Source organism: Cololabis saira, chromosome 1, assembly GCF_033807715.1.
Source record: "Cololabis saira isolate AMF1-May2022 chromosome 1, fColSai1.1, whole genome shotgun sequence".
Taxonomy (NCBI): Eukaryota; Metazoa; Chordata; class Actinopteri; order Beloniformes; family Belonidae; genus Cololabis; species Cololabis saira.
Genome location: NC_084587.1, coordinates 42,137,470 through 42,154,439, shown reverse-complemented (window position 1 = coordinate 42,154,439; position 16,970 = coordinate 42,137,470). Strand labels below are relative to the sequence as shown.

Below are 16,970 nucleotides of genomic sequence, written 5' to 3'. Positions count from 1 at the left end.
TCTGCCAGTGGAACAAGATTTATCTTCTCATTACAAGCAAAACAATCTTGTTCCACTGGCAGATTTTTCTACTTATTTTAAGTGAAAATCTACTTGAAACAGGTGAAAATTGTTGTTTTTGAGTCTTGTCTTAAATGTAATGAGATTTAAAAAAAAAGAGACTAAAAATTAGACATTTTAACTAGAAATAAGACAAATATTTTTGTTAAGATTTTGAATTTTTGCAGTGTATAATAATTAGTGAAATCGATCATGTTCTTATTTGCATTTGTAGTTATTCCATAAATGTATTTAAAAATACCAAATTGCCATACCCAATTGACGCCCCTGGACATAGTTTAGGCAAGGCACATTTATTTGTATAATTAACCTTTATTTCTAGCATCTCATTTATGTTACTCTTTTTACAGACACGTTCTCGTTGCGGTCCGTCTCTGGGCTCGAACTCGCGACCAAGCGGTTGATTTTGATCGTTTCTGGATCAGTTATGTAGACAAGCGCACGCAGTCCTTTTGTCAAAAGTCAACGTGTAGAGGTAATGTTCGCGATCTTTAGTTGATAATCCCCTTGCATAGTTTGACAAGCTGTTTATCTCCGCCAAACTTCTTTTACGCACATACGGTGTAGGTCACCATCGTTTACAGATGTCTGTTCTCGACAGCACCGTCCCAGCTCCACCCCCTGATCCAGGTCATCACGTCCCGGTCTGCGTGTTTTCACAGGTCTGCCCGAGCTGCAGCGTCAGAGCCCGGATAGCTCAGTCGGTAGAGCATCAGACTTTTAATCTGAGGGTCCAGGGTTCAAGTCCCTGTTCGGGCGGCAGTATTTTTCAAAGTTTTCTGGTTATCAATCTTCTTAGTTTGGAGCCGTGACTGGTACTATCTGTATTACTGAGAGTTTTAAGTAACAGTTGTAACAAAAACACATACTTTGATCGGTTACAATGTTTCTGAATATCATCTTCACATCAATGCAAGCCGTGTCATTCCTCTCATCACCCACACAAACCCACTCCATAACACCAACCGCAGCGGTGATTATAACAGAAAACATGTTTTAAAACAGTTAAGGCCAGAAAGGTTTAGCACCTACAGGAAGTTAGAAGACGCTCTGCTCGAATGATCAATGAAAATAAGGTGCAAATAAAGACCTACACATAGTTATTCGTACTTTAAAGAGGATGTGTTTTGTTGAGTTGGTTTTATTGAGACCCCCGTGTTGGTGTGGGGGATCAGAGGAGCTGAGAGCGGAATCAGCTGAAGCAGCAGGGAGCACAGCGCGCCCCCGTGTGGCCAGCAGCGGTATCGCTGCATGGGCTGCCTTCAAGCCCTCCACTATAACTTGATTGGCATTTTAAAACATAACCGGTACTCGAGTTGTAAAAAAAAAAAAAAAATCAGGGGGGGTGGTGGATTTTATCATATGGGGACAGATAATTTGTGCTGATTACAAATAATATAATATATTACAAATAATAGCACTGACCAAAACACCTGCAGAAATACTGCAGGAATGACATAGCAGCAGTTAAATGCAGCCTTCTGTAAGCTTTAAATATCCACTGGGCTTACATCAAATACATCAAAACACAACAATAAAAAACTGTTTTCTGAACTTATCAATATGACTCTGTCCTTCACAGGATATGTAAAATGGATCACTGCAAAAACTCAAAATCTTAACAAGAATATTTGTCTTATTTCTAGTTAAAATGTCTCATTTTAGTAAAAAAAAATCTCATTACACTTAAAACAAGACTCATCACTGGAAAAAAACAACAATTTTCAGCTGTTTCAAGTAGATTTTCACTTGAAATAAGTAGAAAAATCTACCAGTGGAAGATTTTTTGCTTGTAATAAGAAGAGAAATCTTGTCCCACTGGCAGATCTACTTATTTCATGTGAAAACTTACTTGGAACAGGTGGAAATTGTCAAATAAGCTATTTTTCTGGTGATGACTCTAAATGTTGAAATAGCAGTAAAACCACATTCATTGATGAAATGACATGAGGGATGGAAAGGGGGGATGGCAGTTTTACAGGGGAGAGGATTTGGACCATTTTTATTTCAGGAGGGATGCCATCTCCCCTCATCCCCCCTCATCTCGAGTACTGAACATAACAATGTAATAAAGACAAAAGCCAAACAAGTAAGTAAATTAAATGTTAAAAGTAGCCCCTAAGAAGGCGGGTCATCACAATCAGAGGCCTGATGGACAGGTCCCCGACCTCTCCAGTCCACATCAGTCCATGCTTCATGTCCTGTAGCAGCAGACTTGTGTGATGGGGCGCATGCAGCAGTGTTTTGTTACTTTGAGGGGTCCACCGAGTGCAGCTGACCTTTGACCCTGCAGCTCCTGACAGGGCGACCGACAGCAGGAGAGAACCTCGTAAAGGTTCACAGGTGTATTGATTGCCCTCAGGTGCTCAGACAACCGGAGGTAAGTGTCTGGTCCTGCAGCGGCGAGCAGAGAAGAACCACCACAATATGATGTGACGCATTCTGGTTTTCGATCGCTCAGTCGTCGTTTACTTCATGCTGCTGATGACGTCTCCAGTGGAAAAGCGCCCAGCGCCGACCGGGTCTCACCACTCAGTGCAAGCTCAGGCCCACTTCAGAGGGACGCTGCTCAGTGTTTGAATATCTCATCTGCTGCGCATCATATCAAAATATCATCAAAACATAATCAAGAGAATCTCGAGAAATCTGTGCGCATAGGACAAAGTCAAAGATCCATTACAGCATTCAAGAAGGGGTCATACACCAACATAACCCAAACTGGGTCAAACCCACTCTCTGTATAACAACTGGAAAACCCTGTGCGATGTAGGGCTGTTCGATTCATCAATTTTAAATCGTAATCGCGATTATGTAATTAGAACGATGTTAAAACGTGAAAATCGTAAAATCGATTTTTTAATTTTTATTTTTTTTACCTTGTCTGCACACATATTAATGATTGATACCATATTAATGATTGATGGAAATACCTCTCAATACCTGCGACAAGTGCCCCATGGGAGAGGCTCTTTAGTGTAGGAGGGGGCGTTGTAACATGCCACCGGGCATCCCTCAAGCCAGATGCCGTAGACCGGCTCGTGTTCCTTGCAAAAAACTTGCAAATGTGAATAGCAAATGTAACGACTGACATTACACACCTCTACCTCCTTCATGGGTTGATTATTATTTAGCATGCAAAGACCCAGTTTAGTTTAATTAGAAAATGTCTTGTTTTATTTAATTGGAAATATAACTTACTGTATGTTTGCAAGTGCTGATTTGCTGATTTTTTTTTTCAGAGATAAAACTTTATATTTTATTGTATTTTTTAAAACTTTTTTTCAACTTATTTTACAGAGTTTTGCACTTTATTCATTCATTTTTGGTTTAATAAGAGCAATTAAAGCCCAATGGGGCAAATGTTCAATAAATAAACGGCATATTTGAAATAATTTCTTTGCCTTTTGTCAATTCACAAAATAATCGTAATCGTAATCGAAAATCGGATTTTGAGAGAAAAAAAATCGAGATTTTATTTTTGGGCAAAATCGAACAGCCCCAGTGCGATGTCACCCAAAAGTTCCTGGGGAGTATTCTTTCCTCCTCCTACTATGAGGCGCCGTGTTGGAACAAGTCGGCCTCATGTCAATCACACCTAGCAGTTTGAGCTTATCCTAACCTATGATGCTAATTAACACTGCTTTACATTAATTCTAATCAAATCTCCCCAAACATACTCATTTCTAACCCGGCTAGCGGCAGGCTGGCTGGGTTTGACCCGCTGTGCTCGGCCCAGCCTACCTGACTCACACCAACTGAAGGATCCTGGAACCGTGTTCCTGGCTCCTTCAGCAAATCCCACCGCCGCAGTCTGCTAGCATAAAGGACCGGGTTCTGGGAGGTCTTTATTCTCCGCTGATTTCTACTAACTAAAGGTCTTAATTATGGATACATTTGTGACTTTGTACTATTATACCTGATGGGGAATGGAAAAGAATCCCCTAGTAGTCGGTAGAGGAACCAGCCGTCTCCTCTAGATCTACAGGGAGACTCCACCCTTCCTGTGGGACAACCTTACTAACAACTCCTCTGGGAGACATGACGGCTGTCCTGTCCAGATGTCCAAACCACCTCGGTGGTCTTCGAGGTGAACGCAGCAACAGCTTGTCGACACGACCTGTCTCTGTCCCCCCATGAGACGAGACCAGGGTCCGGCCCGGACCTTCGGTGAAGGCTGAAACTATGATGCACCGTCTGGAGCAGCGCTCCGTGACGATAAACAGGAATATGTGGAAGTTAAAGGAAATAACGAAGAAATTAGATATGAGATTTAACAGGTTCTTGTAACAGACCTTCCAGGTACAGGACGTACAGTTGGACGGTGCAACTTTAATCCCTCATTTAAACATTGGGAGAAATTACACGCACAAGAGCGGGTTCTTTCTTTTAGATGACTGGTTGACTGGTGAAGTTAAATCGTGACAGAAACATGTTACTGAGGAGCGTGACTGTTGTCTCACGCTGCCCCCGTGTGGTCAGAGGTGGTACTGCTGCATGAACAAACAAACATGGACAAGACCAGAACACGCGTCTATAGAATAGAAATACTTTTAATTTTATCACAGGCATAATCGTAAACAAGATATTTAAAAATGCAGAATCCATTGTCATCGTCATTCAGACTGTTCACGCGGTGTGTCCACACACACACACACACACACACACACACACACACACACACACACACACACACACACACACACACACACACACACACACACACACACACACACACACACACACACACACACACACACACACACACACACACACACACACACACACACACACCACAAAACGACAGATTTTGCTGCATTAAAATGATCCTCCCTGGTTTCACCTCAAGAGCAAACACACAAACAAACTCACACACACTCTCTTTCTCTCTCTCTCTCTCACACACACACACACACACACAGGTGTTCTGCGAGGGAGGGGCGTGGATGTTGTAGTCACCTCTACCTGGACAAATCAGTGATCCTGGAAAACAAACAAACACAAACTTCAGCTTTCATTTCAGCGGACAAAAGTGTGTGTGTGTGTGTGTGTGTGTGTGTGTGTGTGTGTGTGTGTGTGTGTGTGTGTGTGTGTGTAAACTCACTGTAGCTTGTCTTGCAGCAGCTCCAACCTCTGGCGATCCACGTAACGTGAGAAAAGGGAGAGCAGGTTGGGAGGCGTGAAGATGGGGGGACAGAGGGAGGAGGGGGGGATGCTGAGCAGCTCCCTCGTCACCGAAAACACCAACTCAGTCCTGGTGGAGAGACGACGGAGGAGAGGGATGAGAGGGGCAGATAGAGAGATGAGAGGGGCAGATAGAGAGATGAGAGGCAGATAGAGAGATGAGAGGGGCAGATAGAGAGATGAGAGGGGCAGATAGAGAGATGAGAGGCAGATAGAGAGATGAGAGGGGCAGATAGAGAGATGAGAGGGGCAGATAGAGAGATGAGGGGCAGATAGAGAGATGAGAGGGGCAGATAGAGAGATGAGAGGCAGATAGAGAGATGAGAGGCAGATAGAGAGATGAGAGGGCAGATAGAGGGATGAGAGGGGCAGATAGAGGGATGAGAGGGGCAGATAGAGAGAGGGATGAGAGGGGCAGATAGAGGGATGAGAGGGGCAGATAGAGGGATGAGAGGGGCAGATAGAGAGATGAGAGGGGCAGATAGAGGGATGAGAGGGGCAGATAGAGAGATGAGAGGGGCAGATAGAGGGATGAGGGGGGCAGATAGAGAGATGAGGGGCAGATAGAGGGATGAGAGGGGCAGATAGAGAGATGAGGGGCAGATAGAGGGATGAGAGGCAGATAGAGGGATGAGGGGCAGATAGAGAGATGAGAGGGGCAGATAGAGAGATGAGAGGGGCAGATAGAGGGATGAGGGGCAGATAGAGGGATGAGAGGGGCAGATAGAGGGATGAGAGGGGCAGATAGAGGGATGAGAGGGGCAGATAGAGAGAGGGATGAGAGGGGCAGATAGAGAGAGGGATGAGAGGGGCAGATAGAGAGAGGGATGAGAGGGGCAGATAGAGGGATGAGAGGGGCAGATAGAGGGATGAGAGGGGCAGATAGAGGGATGAGGGGCAGATAGAGAGATGGATGAGGGGCAGACTCACCAGCGGTTGTCGTCCATCAGCTGGCAGTCGGGCTCGGAGCTCTGCATCCTCTCACCTTCACTCAGGATCAGGTACAGCAGCGTCACCCCCAACTGTACGGAGGAGAACATGTTTACCTGAGGGGCATCGCTATGCTCTCAGAGCTATCAGAGTGGTGTGTGTGTGTGTGTGTGTGTGTGTGTGTGTGTGTGTGTGTGTGTGTGTGTGTGTGTGTGTGTGTGTGTGTGTGTGTGTTTGTGTGTGTGTGTGTGTGTGTGTACCTTGTTTTGCAGGACTGCAGCCAGCTGGCCCTCGCTGCCTTGAAGCTCCTGCAGCAGGTCTGTGAGGGCGGAGCTCGACAACGCCTGAATGACGGCAGAAATCGGCTCCACTAAGCAGCAGAGGACCTGAACGAGAGAGCAGAGACGGAGGAGGAGATGATGGAGGAGGAGGTGGAGACTAGAGGGCTGCATTGGGATTGAAAATCTCACGGGAGCGGGCGGTTTGAATTTTGCTGCGGGCGGTCAAAAAAAAAAAAACACTGCAGGATCGGGATGTAGTGTAGCGACCAGATGGAAATCAATGACGTGGAAAATAAACCTCAAACAAGGTCTTTACAAAACAAAGACAAAGCAAGGCAAGTCAGATATTTGGAGAAACTGCGTTTAGTATCTGCGGCAGTGTTTCCGCTAAAATAAATTGGCACCGGACAATGTGACCGGCAGGGTTTCAATTTACCGGACAAATGTTTGAAATTCCGGTCACATAGGCTATATGAATTTATTGATGTTAAAAATAAATCATATGCAGTAGTACGATATCAATGCAAGTCATTTAATAGTATTTTTATTGAAAAACAGGGTATTTAAAATAAAATAAGTCCCGTCAATTGACTCGTGAGCGTAACTTCAAAAAATAAATAAATATTGCAGAAGCTTGCGCGTAACCTACGGCGTAAGGTATGCGGCGCCAAGGGCTCTTCGTCGGTGCGACGCGGAACCATAAATCAACGCACACAATGGCCGCGTCAGCGCCCCAGTACCGTGGATGTCGGCGCCGCAGCTCCGCTTCCTCCCGGCTCCCGGCACCGAGGCTCGGCGTGTCCCTCCGCGGTACTCCCGGGGACTCTAGTCCCGCAGCACCAGTGAGTATTTTCACCGGACATTTTGACCGGAGAGATTATAAAATACCGGACTTCGGCATATTTTACCGGACAAAGTCCGGCAATTACCGGACAACGGAAACCCTGATCTGCGGGCGCATGTTGGAAGAGAGACGCACGGGATTGGGACCAGCAGTCGGTCAGCAGCATTCTCTCCCTCCGCAGCAATGTAATGGCTAAGCGATTCATTTGTTAAATTATAGTAATTCGTTTCATTCATTAACATTGTTTATTTGATGTTATTTATTAGTGTTATTTGAGCCACTCACAACGTACTCTCGTTGCTGTAACCACAATCACATAATTGATGTGCAACAGGCGAGTTTTGCGGGAGTGGATGTAAACACCGCGGGAGCGGGCGGGAGTGGAACACACACGTTGCGGGTGCGGGCGGTAACGGTCAGAAATGCAGCGGGAGCGGGATGAAGAAAACAGTCCCGCGCAGGGCTCTAGTGGAGACTAGCGCCTGCTGTTACGACAAACTGAAGAACAAGAAAACCCTCTTAAAACGCATCAAGAACCACATCCAGGAAAACAGGACCAGGACCACCATGATTACCTGCTCCTGTTTGTCCTTCTTCACTAAGGCGGGGAGGTTGCGGGCGATCGCCGTGACAACAGCAGCGGCCTGGGTCGGGGGCAGGAATGGGAGGAGCCTAGCGATGAGCCGCTTGCCCTTCCTCACAGACATGATCAGCACACACTGCTCATCGCCGACCCTGTGGAGGAGGACGGGAAGGAAACGTGTCACAGCGACGCTGAAACGGGGCGGCGGCCTTGCGGCTCCCGGGCCGTCCCTACGTCTCACCTGTCCTCCCAGTCCTTGTCCTGCAGGGAGCTGCACAGCTGCTCCGTGTTGGTCTTGTGCTGCTCCAGCAGAGTCTCGCGGTCCTCCTCGGGAGTCTGGACGAAGCGTTTCTCGAAGTCTTGGACCTCCAGGAGCAGGCTGTACATCTGCAGGAGAAGAAGGATCAGAACCGTGCAGGTGTGCCGGAGAGAGCTGCAGCTCCAGGACGCCCTACCTTCTCCACCGTGTAGAGGATCTGCCGCCTCTTGTTCCACACCTGCTTCTCCCTGTTCTCCTGGGGGGAGACACACGTCAGGTCTGGCTGCAAATAGGGCTGTTCGATTTTGCCCAAAAATAAAATCTCGATTTTTTTCTCTCAAAATCCGATTTTTGATTACGATTATTTTGTGAATTGACAAAAGGCAAAGAAATGATTTCAAATATGCCGTTATTTTATTAAACATTTGCCCCATTGGGCTTTAAGTGCAAACTTTGCTCTTATTAAACCAAAAATGAATGAATAAAGTGCAAAACTCTGTAAAATAAGTTGAAAAAAAGTTTTTAAAAATATAATAAAATATAAAGTTTTATCTCTGAAAAAAAAAATCAGCAAATCAGCACTTGCAAACATACAGTAAGTTATATTTCCAATTAAATAAAACAAGACATTTTCTAATTAAACTAAACTGGGTCTTTGCATGCTAAATAATAATGCAACCCATGAAGGAGGTAGAGGTGTGTAATGTCAGTCATTACATTTGCTATTCACATTTGCAAGTGTTTTGCAAGGAACACGAGCCGGTCTACCGCATCTGGCTTGAGGGATGCCCGGTGGCATGTTACAACGCCCCCTCCTACACTAAAGAGCCTCTCCCATGGGGCACTTGTTGCAGGTATTGAGAGGTATTTCCATCAATCATTAATATGGTATCAATCATTAATATGTGCAGACAAGGTTAAAAAAAAAAAAAAAAAAAATCGATTTTACGAGTTACACGTTTTAACATCGTTCTAATTACATAATCGTGATTACGATTTAAAATCGATTAATCGAACAGCCCTAGCTGCAAATACTCAAGTCTTCCTCATAACAACTCAGCTGCTATGGAACTAAACACCTGCAGGACCCTTCACCAGTCCTACACCCTTCACCAGTCCTACACCCTTCCCTTCACCCGTCCCATCTGAGCCAGCGCTAGCGCCGAGAGCATTCCTGAGTGCAGAGCGTGAGCAGACCTCGTCGTCCGAGCGAGTCGTCACCACGGCGTCGATCATCTTGCGGGGGTTGTTGACGCTGGACACCGTCAGCTTCCCCAGAGAACCTGCGAACTGGACTGCAGACGGATACAGGTCCAGGTGTTAGCGGGCGTTAGCGGAGCTGGTGCCGTTCTGGGGTGTGTGTGTGTGTGCGCGGTTACCTGGTCTGTAGGTGTGTTCAACCTTGGCCACCTGAGGCGTGATGAGCTTGGTTGTGTGCTCCTTCTTACTGCTGCTGTCGCGCTCCTTGTCCTGACGCCTCTCCATCTTTTCATAATAATTCTACAAACAAACACAAACAGGTCCTGAAACCGTTTCCACGGTTATCCCCGTTTCCTTCGGTGCACCATCTACACCACACACAACCCTAACCTCTCTGAGCCACTCAGCTCCGGTCCTGATCCTGCAGGTGGAGCAGCGAGGCGTTAGTTAGCTGGGTTATTATACCAGGCTCTGGTTTCCAGAGGGGGCTGGGTTAGCGTTTATGGAGCGTTGCATCAAACGTCACGCGTTTATCACGCGAAAAAGGAAAGGCGGTAGAACTAGAGCAGGAAACTCTGGGAACCAGAATTCATGGTCCTGGAGAACCAGGTGGAACACTGAACACCTGGAGCTGCGGCTCAGGTTCCCAGGTGAGAATCTTATGCTGATCCTGAACCGGTGGAACCGGCCCATGAAAGCTGGATCCAGAGCTGACGTCTGCTGCTTCAGACGTCAGATGGGAAACCACATAAACATGACCCGGAGTACCACCAAGTGTCCAATAGATGGCAGCAAAGAGCACCACCACCAACCAAAGTCCTCCATTCAGAACCGGATTTGTTTGTAAATGAGACAGCAGAACTTCTTGCTCTTAAAAAATATCACTTTGGAATCAGATATTGAGACAAACTGAAAACGTAAATACCAGGGGTGGGTAAAAACATCGAAAAATCGATGCATCGCAATTATCCCCGCCCTAATTCAATATCGATTAAGCCCTAATTCAATATCGATTAAGCCCTAATTCAATATCGATTAAGCCCTAATTCAATATCGATTAAGCCCTAATTCAATATCGATTAAGCAAAGCCTCTGAATCGATTCACTTCCTGGCCAGTGGGGGCGCTGTGTGCAACATTTTCTTATGATTCGCGTTTTGTGGACGGTGGCTGCACGTGACCAAACAATAAAATGGCGACGATGGAAAGCGGAAAATCTTTCAGATCAGACTTTGGACTCATTTTGAATTCCCATTTAAAGGAGCTTGAGGCCGGATTGTGGCAGGATTTATGAAAAAAATCCGTATACATTTTAAGTTTTCTAGTAATAATGTCAGATGAAGCGTTCCAAACCCAAAAGAATGAGCCCTCTAGTGTATCTCTCCTTGCCTTGAACAGGCTGTGTGCTGCAAAATGTGCTGCAATTCGGTCCCGAATTTCCCGCGCTGTCCTGCGGATGTGACGTCACATGACGCTGCATGCACGTTCTCCCCGTTCTCCCGTGCCGGCTTCACTGTTGGCTGCAGTACCCCCGACGGCCGTCGTGGTGAAGGGTGGCGCTAGAGAGTCTCATTTCTTAAAAGGAGCCTCATGCTCCTTTAAGGAGGAACACGAGAAACAGGTTTTTAAAAAGGATTATTGTGCCTATTGCGCCTAACGCAATGTTAGTGTCAACAAAGGGAACAAACTCGGAACAACAAATCAGACGGATGGATGTAACGAGAGAGAAGACATTTCTGCCAGAAAAGCGAAGACTATCTTGTAAATATATCTAAAAATTGGAGCCATAGACACACATGAGTGACAATGACAAATTAAAATAAAATGTTTTACTTGAAGACAATCAATTTGTATATAAACTGAAAATATTTAAAATAAATAAATGTGCTTTAATTCCCCTTTGTTTTCATTTAGGCTCCATTATAGGAATTGCATACATAGGAATGTCCACAGCATTTCAGTGTCAACAAATGTACATAAAGAGCACATAATGTAGTTTGTAAGTGATTGACCAGTAGATATTTTAAATATCTTGTAAACCTGTCTTAAAATGTAATACTCGGTTGGGCAGCGGGTGGCAGAAAATTTGCCTTATTTTTTTAATCCAAAACTTGACTGGTATGTGCCATGTGTATTCATATAACTGGCACGATGATTAGAAATGGTCAGGCTCCTCAAAGCTTTTTATCAACCGCTATTTTTTTACATAGATTTACAAGCAGTTGAGCAATAGAGAAGGATACATCATGTTCAGCAATGTCAGCTGGGGCTGCGCTGAAGAGACAGCAGCTCTATTACGGCTGATTTATGGTTCCACGTTACACCAACGCAGAGCCTACGGCGAAGGGTATGCGGCGACGCGCACCGTACGGCGTACCCTACGGTTTAGGCTCTGCGTCGATTTAACGCGGAACCATACTGTAATTTAGCCTTTAGCGGGATCTCCTTCGTGGCGAGGTACAACTTTTACCGGCGTAGGCCTACGGTAGCTGTTTAGAGCAGAGCTGCAAAAGCACCTGGCTCTCTTCTGGCACCAGCTACCGAAACACCTGCCGTCTCCGCCAGTTTCTTCCATCCATGCCCAGCGCCATTTCATTTTCAGTTTTTTATCGGCCAAATCCTCCTTTACAGACTTCATGAATTTTTCCTTCATCTTGAAGTCGGTGATACGCATGTTCCTGAGGGCTAAAGCGCAGCGCTCTGCGCCCTGCCGCCTTCAAAGACCCGCCCAGCTCCACTTCTGATTGGCTGCTGTTGGTTTGGTTGAGCCAGAGCTGCTTTCCTCTCATTCCATTGTAGACGAACTCAGTTGACTCAAACTAACAGCCTATCAACACATCTTTATATGTAACCTGTTCATTTTTTTTATAATCAGTCAAACTCTGCACGCAGAGAAAAAAAACAAAAAAAAACTCCATACGCCGGAGATCGGGCACGGTGCCGGAATACTTTAAGCCCTGGTTTAATTGCTCAGTTCATTTCTATGTGAAGTAACATGCCCCTGCCAACAGGTATTTGTGTATTTCTACGTCTTACTGAATCGATATCATTTAAATCAATATCGCATCGAAATCGAATCGAAAGGTTCTTAACAATACCCAGCCCTAGTAAATACTGAATAAATACACTTTGGGTTGTTGCTGAAGTGTTTGCAGCTTTGGGGCGGTTGGCCCGACATCAGAAGAGCTTCCCAGAAGCTGGACCCTCCCCTAAGGCGGGACACGGGCAGTCGGACTGACCTGGTAGTAGTAGTCGTCCAGGTACGGGTCGGTGCTCTGCAGCTGCATCATCTGGATCTTGGTGACCCACTCCTTCTCCTTCTGAGTCATCAGGTTACTGTAGGGGTCCCGGCTGCGTCGGTCGCCCCCCGCCCTCACGCGGTCCCTGCAGGGATGGAAACAAGACAGTTACCGACCCGGGACCAGTGTGGCGCCGCAGACCGTTGACCACGCACACGGACGTCCTTACCCTCCTCGACTCTGCATGCGCTGGGTCAGCATGCGGCGGTGCTGCGGGTGCAGGTGCGTGGTGTTGTGTCGGATGGGGGCCCCGTGCACGGGGGGGCCGTGAGGCAGCGGGCCCATCCTGTGGCCGTGTGGAGGAGGAGGTCCCCCGAAGAACGGCCTGAAGCCCCCAGGCAACATAGGAGGGGCCGGGCCGCCGCGGGGAAAACCTGCCACCTGGAGACAGACAGAAGGAGGTGCTGAATTCTGACCTGGACGCTGGTTCTGCCCTTCCTGCCGGTCATCTTTCCCTACGCTTCACCCGTCTACCTGGTTTCTAGAAGATCTGAAAGGCCCCCCACGACCCGAGAAGCTCCGGTCAGGGAGAATCTGTGGTACCGACCTGAGAGTTGAGCAGCTGAGCTCGCTGGATCTGCGACAGAACTGGACCAACTCTGGGAGGGAAGGGGCCGCGACACAGGGGAGAGTTCTGTGTACACACACACACACAGGTTATGGAGCTGGAACTGAGAAGACGGCAGAAACGTGGGCAGGAAGCTGCAGGAAGGCGGAGGAGAGGAACAACTCACAGCTATGTTGAGGAGGGTGTTGGGTGACAGGCGCTCAGGGAAAGGAGTGGGATATCTGTGCTGGACCGGCGCTCTCACGTGAACCGCCGTGGGATGGTGGATCTACACACACACACAGACGACAGCTTTGACCACACAGCATCTTCACCCACTCCTGCACTTCAACCACCTGACTTCAGGGCATCCAACGAGCACCGGCCCCAGAGAGAGGGGGTCAGCTTCCCAGACCAGACGCTCAGATGTCCGATTGTCCTCCAGGACAGTGACAGTACCGTGCTATCAGAGGCTGAAGGGTCTACACCCGTACCTACGTCCAGTTTCACAGATGACCACGTCTGCTGTCAGGTGAAACTGCTCGTCTGCTACGTGCTATTCTTAATGAAAGCTGACAATAAAACAGATTCATGTTTGAGCTGTGCAGGAAATAGATTAAGTTTGAGGATCCATCACGTCTTCCGTTTCTGTTGGAGGAAACTGAACATCTCAGATTGTACATTTACAGATTTATTCTAGCTTTACGTATTTCTTAGTTAATAACTGGTAAATTAGCAGAACATAGTCAACTTTAGCCGCATATACACACTACAGAGATGCACCGATTGAATTGAATTCCACATTGAAATAGGCAACTTTTCTCTGCAGATCAATCAATATAGAGTAGAGTATAGAGTATAGAAGAGAATAGAGAATAGAGAATAGGGTACCGTATTTTCGCGACCATATGGCGCACTGTGTGGAAAGGCGCACCCTCAGTTTTGTGTGTCATTTTTGGTTTTAAAACACACATACGGCGCACCGACCCAAAAGGCGCTGTCTAAGGAGACGGAGCTGCACACACGCGTTGCAAAACACACACGCGCTAAAAATACAGCAGAAGCAAAACTTAGTTTGATATTTTATTTCACTTTTCACATCAATCAAACCCTTCAAAAGGTTCATATTCTGTTTCTGCCTTAAAGAATTTAAAAAAACCACCGGGTTGCTGCACAACCTGTCTCAGCCACTGATCATCTCCTCATCCATCCAGCCCTTTTCATTTCACTCTGGCTGGAAAAGTCTCTTTAGGGAACGCTTTTCTTTTAAAAATCCCGACCGCCGCGGTCCCGGGTCCCGCTCCCCGTTTGCTCCCTCGCGCTGGACCGGGTCCCGAGTCTCGGTCCCCCCCCCCCCCGCGCTGGTCCCGCGGCGGTCCCGGGTCCCGCGTCCCGGGACCCTCGCGCTGGACCCGCTCACACACACGCGCTGTCGGGGAGCCGGTACTGGGGTTTGTATCCGACAGGAGCTCCGTTAATTCAGCTGCGCCAGTCCGAATTTCCAGACCTGTCTCGGCCACATGATCATCATCATCCCTTCATCCAGCCCCCTCTTTTCATTCACCCTTATAATGACTCCGGCTGGAAACGTCTTATGCAAAGTTTTTCTTTTAAAAATCACCATAAGTTTCTGTCCATCAGCTGCGCCAGGCAAGCACCACATACATGAGAATGTGTGTGTCGCGCCGCGAATACACACACGCGCATGTCGGGATCCGGTACCGGGTTTGTAACCGACAGATTTGGCTGCAAATCTCGGAGAGTGAAGCTGATCTGACCTGAGACAGACCCCAGAAATCTGGGAATCTGGGAAGCCGGGAACCAGGTCATCGGACCCGCTTGGGGAACCAGGAAGTCGGCTGCAGCAGCGCGTTTGTATTATGGGGTGGAGCCTGTAGTCCAGTAGTCTGCTCAGCAAACATCAGTGGTTTCTAGGCTCAGCCTCTCTCCAGAGACGCCGCGCTCATCAAAACATGATGTGAAACAGAATATACAGCCGTAAACGCTCACCGGCAGCTCCTCCACCCTGGGTGGGCGGAGGGGGGCGGTGGCCACGCCTCACACTGACTGACAGGTGGGCGTTTTCCAGTTGGCTGCACGTTCCCTTTTGACCATCAACAACATGGTGCCCGCAATACGAGAAAAAGAGCAGGGAAAACTGCTCTTCAAACAACCTACAGTGCCGGCGTTCCTGAGAGGACATGGTTCACTAGTACGTCATGTGGTTCTGAGATCTGGACCGGGGTTCCCTCATATGGCACTTTTCCACTGGTATCTACTCAGCACGACTCGCCTCTGCGCTGCGCTTTTCCACCAGGGGTCGACTAGATACTTTTTCTGTATCTACTCTGCCGAGGTTCTAAGCGGCTGAGTCGGGCTGTATCTGACGTCATCACACTTCACACCACCGCTTGGTTCATTTTATTCGACAGGCAATGGCAGTGCAAAAGTCTGTTTGGTGATCCAACTCTGAGGTGCAGATGTTCATAAACCTGGTGCTGAAGAGAGAATTAAAAAGGGATCTAGACGGGCGATAAGGAACAACCAGATCTACCACGAGCTCTGTCACGTCATAGCTCCTCGCGGCTCCCAACTGACTTTTCAGCAGCGCCGAGACAAACTTAAAAAAAAAAAAAAAAAGCGTTGCTGCTTGAAACTTCTTTCACTCTCATTTTTTAACTTGATATCAAACACAAGCCACAGACCCAGCAGCACATCTATCATCTCCTCCAGATTCTACATCTTTAGTGTTGTTGTCTTCTTCGTTTAGATCACACAATCAAATACATCACAGCAGCTTCACTCCAACCTCCTACTTCTCATCTGGGCATTGAAAATAAACGAGGGCAGGGCGAGGAGAGTCGAGTCGGGCTGAGTAGGTACTAGTGTAAAAGCGCCAATAGAAGCGAGTTCTCGTTTCGTAAATACATGCATAACGGTGCATCAACACTAACCATCTCTCTGATGCTCTATTGTCCGCAGCTCACCTGATGATTCAGGGCGTGGGTCATTGGCTGTTTGGGCGGAGTCCCAATAGGCACCGCCCTGACCGGGGGGGAGCCAATCACAGGAGAAGAGGAGCGCGGAGGCGGGACCCTCTCCGAAAGGTCTCGTCCTTCATCGTTTCGACCTTGAGGAGGCCGTTTAGGAAGACCCACCTCTTTGATGATGGACATCAGAGGACTGTCCTGCAGGGGAGCGAGGAGGCGGACCGTCAGGAGGACAACAAGTCGTTCAATATCAAAGACGGCTTTTTGTTTTTAAATGGGGGATAAAAGTTCTTGTTTGATCTTGAAATCTAGCAACAGTCTAGTAAAACATTCTGTAGTGAAGTAGAACATAAAGCTTATTTCAGCGGTACCAACACCAACTAAAGTTATTAAGTTGTCTTTGATCTGATTCTGCAGACCCCCTTAAAGTCTCGGTCCAAACTGGGAGCGGTGGCGGCGCTGTGAAGAGTCTTGGCTCACCTCCATGTGCGTGAGGAGTCCAGGCGTCACGCTGACCGGACCAAAGCCCATGTTGTTCTCCCAGATACTGTGAGAATTCATCTGAGAGGAGAAACGACAACAGTGACGACAACAACAACACCCAAACAGTCTCCACAAATCTCTCATAAAGCAGCTGTTGCTCTGTATCTCTGGACCGTCACTTCAGTGCAAGTCGTCACGGACGGATCAGAAAACATCGATCAGTCAGATGAAACACAAGAAAGTACTCTTTCACATGTTTCTGTGAAGAAATCTGCCTCAAAGCGACAGTTTCCGGTTTGCTGGACCACGTTGGC

General features: G+C 47.4%; 1 protein-coding gene and 1 non-coding gene across 3 annotated transcripts in view; one reads left to right on the top strand and one right to left on the bottom strand.

Moving 5' to 3' along the window:
• Nucleotides 1-746: 746 nt before the first annotated feature.
• trnak-uuu (transfer RNA lysine (anticodon UUU)) lies at nt 747-819 on the top strand. Its single transcript has one exon. It is a non-coding gene; the product is annotated as a tRNA-Lys (tRNA).
• Nucleotides 820-4,592: 3,773 nt separating this feature from the next.
• The window catches only part of patl1 (PAT1 homolog 1, processing body mRNA decay factor), a 19,991-nt gene continuing 7,613 nt past the window's right edge, over nt 4,593-16,970 (bottom strand). The window contains exons 6-20 of one of the 2 annotated variants that reach the window (XM_061724003.1): nt 16,654-16,734; nt 16,171-16,371; nt 13,371-13,472; nt 13,184-13,270; nt 12,806-13,017; nt 12,577-12,721; nt 9,518-9,638; nt 9,336-9,433; nt 8,335-8,394; nt 8,121-8,266; nt 7,872-8,031; nt 6,432-6,557; nt 6,172-6,263; nt 5,162-5,311; nt 4,593-5,040 (exon numbers count right to left, since the gene is read on the bottom strand). In XM_061724003.1, the coding sequence (XP_061579987.1) occupies nt 5,019-5,040; nt 5,162-5,311; nt 6,172-6,263; nt 6,432-6,557; nt 7,872-8,031; nt 8,121-8,266; nt 8,335-8,394; nt 9,336-9,433; nt 9,518-9,638; nt 12,577-12,721; nt 12,806-13,017; nt 13,184-13,270; nt 13,371-13,472; nt 16,171-16,371; nt 16,654-16,734 (1,803 nt within the window). In that variant the 3' untranslated portion in view covers nt 4,593-5,018. The remainder of the gene's footprint in view (nt 5,041-5,161; nt 5,312-6,171; nt 6,264-6,431; nt 6,558-7,871; nt 8,032-8,120; nt 8,267-8,334; nt 8,395-9,335; nt 9,434-9,517; nt 9,639-12,576; nt 12,722-12,805; nt 13,018-13,183; nt 13,271-13,370; nt 13,473-16,170; nt 16,372-16,653; nt 16,735-16,970) is intronic. The other variant, XM_061724013.1, reaches the window with a different exon arrangement.